Source organism: Melanostigma gelatinosum (genome assembly GCF_949748355.1).
Source record: "Melanostigma gelatinosum genome assembly, chromosome: 19".
Lineage (NCBI taxonomy): Eukaryota > Metazoa > Chordata > Actinopteri > Perciformes > Zoarcidae > Melanostigma > Melanostigma gelatinosum.
In genome coordinates this window covers 22,512,440-22,525,450 of record NC_136652.1, presented here as the reverse complement: position 1 = coordinate 22,525,450, position 13,011 = coordinate 22,512,440, and the positions used below count along the sequence as shown (strand labels likewise).

General features: G+C 45.7%; 1 protein-coding gene across 1 annotated transcript in view; it reads left to right on the top strand.

Moving 5' to 3' along the window:
- Positions 1–1,034: 1,034 nt before the first annotated feature.
- Positions 1,035–13,011, top strand: part of LOC306792924 (pleckstrin homology domain-containing family G member 3-like) — a 30,987-nt gene continuing 19,010 nt past the window's right edge. Inside the window, exons 1-3 of the mRNA XM_079290292.1 lie at positions 1,035–1,100; positions 3,543–3,602; positions 12,132–12,571. Coding sequence (XP_079146418.1) covers positions 3,554–3,602; positions 12,132–12,571 — 489 coding nt within the window. The 5' untranslated portion in view covers positions 1,035–1,100; positions 3,543–3,553. The remainder of the gene's footprint in view (positions 1,101–3,542; positions 3,603–12,131; positions 12,572–13,011) is intronic.

Genomic DNA, 13,011 nt, shown 5'->3' with positions numbered 1-13,011 from the left:
TGTACTACACCTCAGAGGTACATATTGTACTTTACACTGTACTACATCTCAGAGGTACATATTGTACTTTATACTGTACTACATCTCAGAGGTACATATTGTACTTTACACTGTACTACATCTCAGAGGTACATATTGTACTTTATACTGTACTACATCTCAGAGGTACATATTGTACTTTATACTGTACTACATCTCAGAGGTACATATTGTACTTTACACTGTACTACATCTCAGAGGTACATATTGTACTTTATACTGTACTACATCTCAGAGGTACATATTGTACTTTACACTGTACTACAGCTCAGAGGTACATATTGTACTTTATACTGTACTACATCTCAGAGGTACATGGAGTACTTTATACTGTACTACATCTCAGAGGTACATATTGTACTTTACACTGTACTACAGCTCAGAGGTACATATTGTACTTTATACTGTACTACATCTCAGAGGTACATATTGTACTTTATACTGTACTACATCTCAGAGGTACATATTGTACTTTACACTGTACTACAGCTCAGAGGTACATATTGTACTTTATACTGCACTACATCTCAGAGGTACATGTTGTACTTTATACTGTACTACATCTCAGAGGTACATATTGTACTTTATACTGTACTACATCTCAGAGGTACATGTACTTTACACTGTACTACATCTCAGAGGTACATGTTGTACTTTATACTGTACTACATCTCAGAGGTACATGTAGTACTTTATACTGTACTACATCTCAGAGGTACATATAGTACTTTAAACTGTACTACATCTCAGAGGTACATATAGTACTTTAAACTGTGCTACACCTCAGAGGTACATGTAGTACTATTACCTTGTGGTATATTTTGATGCTAATACTTTTGTACTTTAACTTTTGTACTTTGTCTTTAAACAGAGTATTTGTACACTGTGTCATAAGTACTTTTACTGCGGTATGTGAGTACAGGTGAGAGTACCTGTGAGGTGTTCTTGGAGAACCGTGTTTGAAATGAGGCGCATGCGCAGAGGGTGTGCTGGATGTGAGTGAGTGTCCAGCTGCAGAGGAGCAGAAGCTGTGAAACAAGTTGTAATTAAAGCAGAACGAGGTGAGTTCACGCGCCACTCTTCATTCACAGCTTCACAGCTATAGAAGCGGCTCCGAGGGAACGTCTACACGGAAGTGATTGTTCACTTTAAACCGTTTAAAGAACACAAAACAAATCTCCGTTTAGATACCTTCACTGTTACGGATCACGCGCGTGTCTGAAGAAAGACGTTCTTCTGCTAACACGCGCTGTTCGTCAACATGAACCACGCGGACTCGATCTTTGATTCGGTGTTGATATGAAAAGAGAAGCAACAAGAGAACTTTGACTTTAAACTTTAACTGTTCCGCTCGCGACCAGAAACACGCCCTACGAGCGCGCAAGAGCCAGCGGAGCAACACGGAAACGAGCCCGGACTGCTCTGAGGTTCCACCAGGTACAGAGCAGAACGGTGGAACAGATAGAACCCAACGGAACCCGCGATTACACCGAGTCACACGAGCAATCGCGACCTGTCGGTCTGCGTGTGGACCGTTGATGAAAACACAAGGAACTTAGAATGAAACATGATTAATATAAAGGCTTCATATGCAACTTCATTAGTTGTGTGTGTGTGTGTGTGTGTGTGTGTGTGTGTGTGTGTGTGTGTGTGTGTGTGTGTGTGTGTGTGTGTGTGTGTGTGTGTGTGTGTGTGTGTGTCCAGTCTGCAGTTTGAATTCGTTTTCCTGAGACGTCAGTGAGACCTTCACGAGACATTAGTGAGACCTTAATGAGATGTTGGTGAGACCTTAATGAGACCTTAATGAGACATTAGTGAGACCTTCACGAGACGTTAGTGAGACCTTAATGAGATGTTGGTGAGACCTTAATGAGACATTAGTGAGACCTTAATGAGATGTTAGTGAGACCTTAATGAGATGTTGGTGAGACCTTAATGAGACGTTAGTGAGACGTCAGTGAGACCTTAATGAGACGTTAGTGAGACCTTAATGAGACGTCAGTGAGACCTTAATGAGACGTCAGTGAGACCTTAGTGAGACCTTAATGAGACGTCAGTGAGACCTTAATGAGACGTTAGTGAGACGTTAGTGAGACCTTCGTGAGACGTCGGTGAGACCTCAGTGAGACCTTAGTGAGACGTCAGTGAGACCTTAATGAGACCTTAGTGAGACATTAGTGAGACCTTAATGAGACGTTAGTGAGACGTTGGTGAGACCTTATTGAGACGTTCGTGAGACCTTAATGAGACGTTGGTGAGACGTTAGTGAGACCTTAATGAGACGTTCGTGAGACCTTAATGAGACGTTGGTGAGACCTTATTGAGACGTTTCGTGAGACCTTAATGAGGCGTTGGTGAGACGTTGGTGAGACCTTATTGAGACGTTCGTGAGACCTTAATGAGACGTTGGTGAGACCTTATTGAGACGTTCGTGAGATCTTAATGAGACGTTGGTGAGATCTTAATGAGACGTTAGTGAGACCTTATTGAGACGTTAGTGAGACCTTAATGAGACGTTGGTGAGACCTTATTGAGACGTTCGTGAGACCTTAATGAGACGTTGGTGAGACCTTATTGAGACGTTAGTGAGACCTTAATGAGACGTTCGTGAGATCTTAATGAGACGTTGGTGAGACCTTATTGAGACGTTGGTGAGACCTTATTGAGACGTTGGTGAGACCTTATTGAGACGTTAGTGAGACCTTAATGAGACGTTCGTGAGATCTTAATGAGACGTTGGTGAGACCTTATTGAGACGTTGGTGAGACCTTATTGAGACGTTGGTGAGACCTTAATGAGACGTTCGTGAGACCTTAATGAGACGTTGGTGAGACCTTAGTGAGACGTTCGTGAGACGTCAGAGTGTTTGAGAGAGATAAACATCACTTCATGTTGTCTCTTACAGACGGTCTTTCCGGTTCTTCAGCTTTCACAGGTTTGTTTTGGTTTTGCCTTCATCGTCCGTGAGACAGCTGACTGTAAAGAACACACATACAGACACACACGCACACACACACACACACGTAGATGAACAACAACGAAACAGGAAGTGATGAAGTTCATCTTTTAAACTTCTCTAACAGTTTAATATTAAGAGGAATAAAACAGCTGATCTTCCTTGTGTGTGTGTGTCTGTCGGTGTTTGTCTGTGTGTGTGTGTGTATGTCTGTCGGTGTGTGTGTGTGTGTGTGTGTGTCTGTCGGTGTTTGTGTGTGTGTGTGTGTGTGTCTGTCGGTGTGTGTGTGTGTGTGTCTGTCGGTGTGTGTGTGTGTGTGTGTGTGTGTGTGTGTGTGTGTATGTCTGTCGGTGCTTTAAATTAAAGGTCATCAGGTGGTAATGCGTTCAGGGACACATTCAGCTCACTTTAATGAGTCAGACCCAAAGATTTACCGTGAAACCTGCAGTCAGTGAACACACAGTGAAACACAGGACAAGCCACACACACGCACACACAGAGTGAGGATGATGAAGAGTAACATCTTCATCAGTGTGTTCCTGTCTAGGTTCCTGTGTGATGCCTGAAGGATCTCACAGCTCCTCCTATGACACCTCGATGGACGAAGGTAAGAAACTCTTCTTCTTCACCTGGCTGTGGTCGCCATGGTAACGGTGACCTAGTACATTCAGGTTAATACCACAGAAGAAGACAAACCGTGCTTATTGGACCACCTGATGAGTTGCTGATGAACTTTCAGTCGATCAATTGAAAGTTAAATTCCTGACGGCTTCTCTGCCTCTGAAGATGATCATGAGATGTGAGTGAAAGCTCCAGAACATGCTGCGGTGCGTTCAATGTCATGAAGCTGTACAAGCAGCAGGGTGGAGGCTTTGGCCCTAGTGCGCTAACAAAGCTAAAGGGCTAACGGTGTTTACCTGAGAGGGAACCGGAGGGATCATAATTGATTTAACAAAAATTTGAAAAAAATGATTTGATTTTATACTAATTAAGCTATTTGGTTATAACTCATAACCCAACCGTCACTCTTGGTAGCAGTGCTGCTGTCTGCTGGTCCAGTCCTCTGTCTGTCTGTCCGTCTGTCACAGATCAGTCCTTGTTGTTGTCGTTGGTGGAGGGAACCGGCAGCTCTCGCATCAATAACACCAGAAACACAGAGGACAATAGCCGTCTGTCTGTCTGTCTCTCTGAGCTGTCTGTCTGTCTGTCTGAGACGTCTGTCTAAAAAACAGTCAACATTTTCCAAAGAGCTACTTTAGTGTAAAACTATCTTTATTGATCTTAATATTCTCTGAGTCGATTGTTTTTTGGACAGTTGTACTTCACAGAGAGTTGGTTCCCGAGGAAGATCATGTGATTTGTCTGTGAGCTCCAGAAGAGCTACTCGCTGGTCTCTGTCAGCTTCTGGTCTAGTTTGTTAACATCTGTGAATGGACTCTGGTTCTGATCCAGTACTTGTTGAGTTGAGTTTGTAGTCTCTGAATTAAATCTGCACCGTCAGCTGATCTGAACATTTAAACTGTAAAAACATCAGAAAATAGTGAAAATAATTCATCATCAATCAGAACACGGTGACGTCTTTAAAGTGTGAAGAAGAGCGAAACAGACGGAGATGGTAGTTTAGGAGAAGACAGACTCAGCACGGACTCTAGCAGACTCTAACGGACACTAACGCACTCTAACGGACTCTAGCTGACTCTAGTGGACACTAACGGACTCCCGCTGACTCTAACGGACACTAACGGACACTAACGGACACTAACGGACTCTAACGGACTCTAGCTGACTCTAACGGACACTAACGGACACTAACGGACTCTAACTGACTCTAACTGACTCTAGCTGACTCTAGCGGACACTAACGGACTCTAACCGACTCTAGCTGCATCCAGCGGACACTAGCAGACTCTAGCGGACACTAGCTGACTCTAGCGGACACTAACGGACTCTAACTGACTCTAGCTGCATCCAGCGGACACTAGCAGACTCTAGCGGACACTAGCTGACTCTAACGGACACTAACGCACTCTAACGGACTCCCGCTGACTCTAACGGACACTAACGGACACTAACGGACACTAACGGACACTAACGGACACTAACGGACACTAACGGACACTAACGGACACTAACGGACACTAACGGACTCTAACGGACTCTAGCTGACTCTAGCTGACTCTAACGGACACTAACGGACACTAACGGACTCTAACTGACTCTAGCTGACTCTAGCTGACTCTAGCGGACACTAACGGACTCTAACTGACTCTAGCTGCATCCAGCGGACACTAGCAGACTCTAGCGGACACTAGCTGACTCTAACGGACACTAACGCACTCTAACGGACTCTAGCTGACTCTAGTGGACACTAACGGACTCCCGCTGACTCTAACGGACACTAACGGACACTAACGGACACTAACGGACTCTAACGGACTCTAGCTGACTCTAACGGACACTAACGGACTCTAACTGACTCTAGCTGACTCTAGCTGACTCTAGCGGACACTAACGGACTCTAACTGACTCTAGCTGCATCCAGCGGACACTAACTGACTCTAGCAGACTCTAGCGGACACTAACGGACTCTAGCGGACACTAACGGACACTTGGACACTAACTGACTAACTGACTCTCGCTGACTCTAACTGACTCACTAACTCTAGCTGACTCTAGCGGACTCGAGCTGACTCTAGCGGACACTTGGACACTAGCAGACACGAACTGACTCTAACTGACTCTAGCGGACACGAGCGGACACAAACTGACTCTAGCTGACTCTAGCGGACTCTAGCGGACACTTGGACACTAGCAGACACAAACTGACTCTAGCTGACTCTAGCGGACTCTAGCTCACTCTAGCGGACACTTAGACTCTAGGTGACTCTAGCGGACTCTAGTTGACTCTTGACGGACACTAGCAGACACTAACTGACTCTAACTGACTAGCTGACTCTAGCGGACACTTGGACACTAACTGACTCTAGCGGACTCTAGCGGACTCTAGCGGACACTTGGACACTAACTGACTCGAGCGGACACTAACTGACTCTAGCGGACTCTAGCGGACACTTGGACTCCAGCGGACACTGGAGGACTCTTGACGGACAATAGCGGACACTAACTGACTCTAGCTGACTCTAGCGGACTCTAGCTGACTCTAGCGGACACTAACTGACTCTGGCGGACTCTAGCTGACTCTAGCGGACACTAACTGACTCTGGCGGACTCTAGCTGACTCTAGCGGACACTTGGACACTAGCGGACACTAACTGACTCTAGCGGACTCTAGCGGACACTTGGACTCTAGCGGACTCTAGTTGACTCTAGTTGACTCTAGCTGACTCTAGCTGACTCTTGACGGACACAAACTGACTCTAGCGGACTCTAGCGGACACTAGATGACTCTAGCTGACCAGACGACGACGAACCAGACGACTTTGAGACACACCTGCTTCATCAATATTTGTTGATGATGATGGTGGTGATGATGTCACTGAGTCAACACTCCAGTATGCTCCCACTACTACTGTCATCATTAAACCAGTAATCATTTATTCAGTTCATTGTTGAGCTTGTTTCTCTCAAACAGGAACTAATCAATCATTGATTATTGTTACGCAACAGGCTTCACTTATCCTCCAGATTATTATCATCAGATGAAGCACTGTGATGTCATCATAGAAAACCTCAAGAACACAAGTCAGCCCTGAGATCATGACTCGAGTCCAGCAGGTGGCAGGTCTGCTCCTCACACTGAGGCCAATTGGATTAAGCCCCGCCCCCCTCACCCCCCCCTCATGCCAGAGCTGCAGGTAGATTGTCACACTCGGACCTGAACAGACCTGGACACACTCAGACCTGGATAGACCAGAGGAGTCCTGGTTTCTGTCTGACCCCCGTCTCTTTCTGTCTCAGTGCTCTGTTCAAGGTAGGCTGGGATTTTAGAGTGCGTGTGTGTGTGTGTGTAACTGGAGACAAAGTTGTTCCTTAAATCCTGTTTTTGTGAAGAGTCTGGTTGGTGCTTCAACAGCTGATCCAGAGTCCGTTACTGATGCTCTGGATGGAGACGTCTCCTTAGCAACAGACCCTGAGGCTCATGGGTAGTGTAGTTTTTAGAGTGAGAGATCCAATTGACTTTGTTGCATAAGAGAGGAGCACTCTGCTGACGTGACCACCATGGCAACAAGTGTTTATACTGGTTCGTGGTGGTGTGTACTGGTTTGTGGTGGTGTGTACTGGTTCATGGGGGTGTGGACTGGTTCATGTTGGTGTGGACTGGTTCATGGTGGTGTGGACTGGTTTATGGTGGTGTGTACTGGTTCGTGGTGGTGTGTACTGGTTCGTGGTGGTGTGGACTGGTTCATGGTGGTGTGGACTGGTTTGTGGTGGTGTGGTTCATGGTGGTGTGGACTGGTTCATGGTGGTGTGGACTGGTTCATGGTGGTGTGGACTGGTTCATGGTGGTGTGGTTCATGGTGGTGTGGACTGGTTCATGGTGGTGTGTACTGGTTTGTGGTGGTGTGGACTGGTTCGTGGTGGTGTGGACTGGTTTGTGGTGGTGTGGTTCATGGTGGTGTGGACTGGTTTGTGGTGGTGTGGACTGGTTCATGGTGGTGTGGTTCATGGTGGTGTGGACTGGTTCATGGTGGTGTGGACTGGTTCATGGTGGTGTGGACTGGTTTATGGTGGTGTGTACTGGTTCATGGTTGTGTGGTTCGAGGTGGTGTGGACTGGTTCATGGTGGTGTGGTTCATGGTGGTGTGGACTGGTTTGTGGTGGTGTGGTTCATGGTGGTGTGGACTGGTTCATGGTGGTGTGGTTCATGGTGGTGTGGACTGGTTTGTGGTGGTGTGTAGTGGTTCATGGTGGTGTGTACTGGTTCATGGTGGTGTGGACTGGTTTATGGTGGTGTGTACTGGTTCATGGTGGTGTGTACTGGTTTGTGGTGGTGTGTACTGGTTCATGGTGGTGTGGACTGGTTCATGGTGGTGTGTACTGGTTCATGGTGGTGTGGACTGGTTCATGGTGGTGTGGACTGGTTTATGGTGGTGTGTACTGGTTCATGGTGGTGTGGACTGGTTCGTGGTGGTGTGTACTGGTCCATGGTGGTGTGTACTGGTTCGTGGTGGTGTGTACTGGTTCATGGTTGTGTGGACTGGTTTATGGTGGTGTGTACTGGTTCATGGTGGTGTGGACTGGTTCATGGTGGTGTGTACTGGTTCATGGTGGTGTGTACTGGTTCATGGTGGTGTGGACTGGTTTATGGTGGTGTGTACTGGTTCATGGTGGTGTGTACTGGTTCGTGGTGGTGTGTACTGGTTCATGGTTGTGTGGTTCGAGGTGATGTGGACTGGTTCATGGTGGTGTGGTTCATGGTGGTGTGTACTGGTTCATGGTGGTGTGGACTGGTTCATGGTGGTGTGTACTGGTTCATGGTTGTGTGGTTCGAGGTGGTGTGGACTGGTTCATGGTGGTGTGGTTCATGGTGGTGTGGTTTGTAGGAGTTAGACCTTTAAGGATAAACTGGGTTTGTACAGAGACCTGGTTCAGTGAGCAGCTGGGAGACGAGGGGTTAATCCTCCCTCAGCAGGAACTCTGATAATCCTCCACGGGGGGGGTGGTTACCAGACAGGAAGTGATGTCATTACAAAGGTGTCCACACAGACACGCGCGCGCGCAGCAGATGAAACAGCAGAGTCTCCTCTTGCTTTGCATTAAAAATATAAGTTTAATGATAATTATCTGTTCTTAAGCAGCGTGTTGAATAAAGTTCAGAGGGATTGAAGAGAGAAGCTGCTGATCTCGTCATAACAAGTCATGTGATCTAACTGTTTGTTTGTGAGAACAGCTGTTTGAACATCTGGACTCAGTGAAGGAGATAAACTCATCAGTTTAATCTCCACATTAATATCTGATGATGAGCAGAAATCTAGAGAGTGAGTCTGTTCAACAGGTGTCTCTTCACCTGTCTGTCACTTGACCATGGTTCTTCTTCTACTTCTACTTCTACTTCTCCCCTTTTTCCTCCTGCTCCTCTTCCTACTGTTCTTTTCCTTTTTCCTCTCCTTCCTCTCTCAACTCTTGCTCCTCCTCCTTCTCCTCCCACTCCTGGCTCCTCCTCCTCCTCCTCCTGCTCCCCCTCCTCCTCCTCCTCCTGCTCCTCCTCCTCCTCCTGCTCCCCCTCCTGCTCCCCCTCCTGCTCCTCCTCCTCCTCTCTGTGTCGTTAAAGGAGGTGTGTCCATGTGTCTCTCTTCATTTTGGAGCCTTCAGGAAACCTGAAAGTTGTTGTAACGTCTGAGAAGGAGTTTGTAGTGAGAGGTGATGGGTTATCAGAGGAGAGGAGGAGGTGAGGCTATGGTGAGGTGAGGTTTTCGTGTTCAGAGGAGGAGGTGAAGACCTCCTTCAGCAGCATCGTGGAGGAGTGTCGGCTCAGACGAGTGTTTGTCTGGTTGGGTGAGTCGTTGCAGAGCGTCGTCAGACGACAGAAAACTTTATTTAAACTCTTAAAGTCATGTTTTATCAGAACGTTTAGTTTTACCACTTTTCCGTGTGTACATGAACTCTCCATCAGATCTCTGCTTTACTGCAGCAGAGGTCAAAGTTCACATGTGTTTGAAAGTAAACGCTGAGCTGTGATTGGTCCACACGCTCTCATGGTGTCACATGGAGTCAACAAGTCCTTTTCCTGCTGTGTGTGTCCAGTTTGAATTTGTTTTCCTTCAAGCACACACTCTTGTGTGCTTTTCTGATTTGCCTGAAGAAGAAAATGAGCTTCATCTTCATTCCAACAAACAAACTAACTAACAAACACTGAGCTGTTAATGATGCATTCAGGACACATAAACAGAATGGGAGAATCTCACAGCTGAGCTGCTTTTGTTTATTACACGAGGTCTGACTAAGTATTACTATATTATAATAACATAGTAACTATTACAACTATAACATAAGAACAACATAATAATAACAACTATTGTATAATATAATAACTAGTGCTGGGCAACGATTCAAATATTTAATCGCGGTTAATCACATGGATTTTTTTGTGATTAATCTCATTGTTATGGCAAAGTTCAATAATGAATTATAAAGTAGTGTATTGTGCACTTTTATTTTAAAGTGCTGCTATATGAACAAAGGGCAATAACATTTGGTTCATGAGATGCAGGCAGCATGTTTCATACTTAATGTGAATATAATTCATACTTTGTTGGCATCTTACTCTGAAAACCGGATGTTTGTCTGAAGAAACCGGATGTTGTCTCACGTTAATCTTTCCATGAACTTTCTGAGCTCATTCTTGACGTGAACGCAGCTTGAGAACGTTCCTCAGACCGACATCTTCCACAACACTAACCTGCAGTTTGTCTCCACTTCTCTGTAGCATGTTAGCTTGTGTTGCTTTAGTTTCTCTAAACTTCTCTGTAGCATGTTAGCTTGTGTTGCTTTAGTTTAACTAAACTCCTCCCACACGCTGCACCAACGCAGTCTGAAGACTTCCTCCACCGCTGCCAGTGAGCAACGCACTTTACAAATAAAAAAATGCGTTAACGCGCGATAACATAATTGTCGGCTTTAATTAATGAATGCGTTAACGCGATAATAACACGTTAACTTGCCCAGCACTAATAATAACATAATACTGTTATAACTATAATATAAGTTTAGTTGGTGTCACTTCCTCACAGCAGTCGGCCATATTTGATTCATTAAAATATATTTTATAAAAAATAGATTGTTGTTTTACTTGTTTTCTTACTTAACCGAGTTAGCATGCTAACTTTAAGCTATTACCATGTTTATTTCACGCTAACATTTAATGTGCAATGTTGAACATGTTAGCTTGAGTTTGCTAACATTCGTTAGCTTACTTAGCTAGCTTACTTTGAACATTTCATGGCAGTGAATGAGTTCTTCTTCTGTGTTTTTCTGCTGCTAATGTTTGCTGCTTGTTGTGTTCTGTGTCTCAGGTGAACTGTCAGTATCGCTGCTGCTCAGATATTTAGCTAAACCCTCTGAGTGGTTAGCCGGTATGTTCGCTAACGTTAAACTTGTCTGTTTCCACACACGATGTTTTCGTGTAAATTATGAGGCACTGGTTAGCTAGCTGTTAGCACGCTAACTGGTGGAAGTTGGTTATTTGGAGGTGGAAAAATCTAAATTTAGATAAAAATCATTTGCACGTTTGGTTGACAAGTGAACATGAATCATTTAGCATGATAACGTGAACAAGAAGCCCTTAAACCTCTAAACATTTATAGTGCTAGTGTCAAATGCTATCATGTTTAGCTTCATAGTACGTTAGCATGTGTGATATCTACATTGGAACATGACTTCATGATTGTTTTTACTTTGTTGCACTTGTTTTAACATATTTATTCATTAAAATTATTTAAATGTCTCTGTTAAAATGGTTAAAGTTTCCATCTGAGCTCAGAGTCGTGTGACGAGAGAGAATCAACAGCATGTTCCTCAAATCAAACTGTGACCACAACAAATCCTCAATCAATGGTTGTTAATGGTGTGATCAGATGATTAATGAGGGAACCTCCTGCTCCTCCTCCTCCTGCTCCTCCTCCTTCACAAACCTGATCCTTTAAATTCCTCAACAGATAAAAACAAGGTGAAACATTCCAGATGTTTGGAGTCGTGATGATTGTCAGTTCTTCATTTCGACTCGAAACAGAACTCATTATTCTCACTTCAGATCCTCAGGAACAAAAAACGAACTCCTCTTTTTATATTGAAACATCTCCTCACTGACTCTTATTGTGAAAGTCAGCCGTCAGTGAGCACTATTGGACTTGGATTGTGTAAAAAGAGGGAAGTTGGAGGTTTTCACATTCACTTCAAGGGTGAGGGTTTAGGAGGTTCTAGGGTTTAAGGGTTAGGGTTTAGGAGGTTCTAGGGTTTAAGGGTCAGGGTTTAGGAGGTTCTAGGGTTTAAGGGTCACTGTTTGTTTTTGCAGTTTCAGAACAAAACATTTCAGAACAAAACGATTGATTTAGTTCTCCTCAGTACTGAGTTTAAAAGTTCAGGACCATGATCCTGATCAGCTAATCAAAGAACTCTTCTGATGGAGATCTCTTCATTAAAACAGTTTCCTGACTATCTGTCTCCCCCCCCCCCCCAGACTCCTCCCGCTTATCCGCCGCCTCCATCAGCAGTAATGAGGCCACGCCCTCCGAGGCTTCGGACCACCGCCCGGCGAGCCTGATCTCCACTCTGTCCTCTGGTTCCGGATCCTCCCGAGACGACAACCTCGTCCCGCCGCCGACCACCCAGACCTCCGACGTGGACCTGGACTTCATCCCTGCACAAACTTCAGGGCGCTTAAGGGGGGCGGGGCCACGCCGGGAGCCTGCCTTTAAGGGGCGCAGCCTCGGCCTCATACAAAACAACAACAACAAAGAATCCACGCCGAGCCGCCTCTCCAGCCAGCGCCACCCGGCGTCCCCGTCCATCAGCAGGAGCATGGCGCCGAACCCTCAGCTGACCTACCTGGACCGGGTCATCATGGAGATCATCGAGACCGAGAGGATGTACGTCAGAGACCTGCGGATGATCGTAGAGGTGAGTCCTCGAGGACGTTCTAGTCCCGCCCCCTAGAGGACAGACTCCTTTAAATACAGATACATTCAGTAGAATATAGAGACTTTAGATCAGAGGACAGAGTCTCAGAGGACAGGACTCCTTTAAATACAGCCGGTAAAGACTATAATTAACTGCTTAAGACTTTCTGGATCAGCTGCTTATGTAACAGTGAGGATCACAGATAAACCTGGACCCAGAGTGAAGATCTGAACCTGCAGGATGACGTCCAAACTGTCCTCAACAAGACAGAGACTCTCTGACACAGAGTGAGACGTGGACCCTCGTCCTGCAGACACAGTGAGACGCGGACACTCGTCCTGCAGACACAGTGAGACGCAGACACAGTGAGACGCAGACACTCGTCCTGCAGACACAGTGAGACGCAGACACAGTGAGACGCAGACACTCGTCCTGCAGAC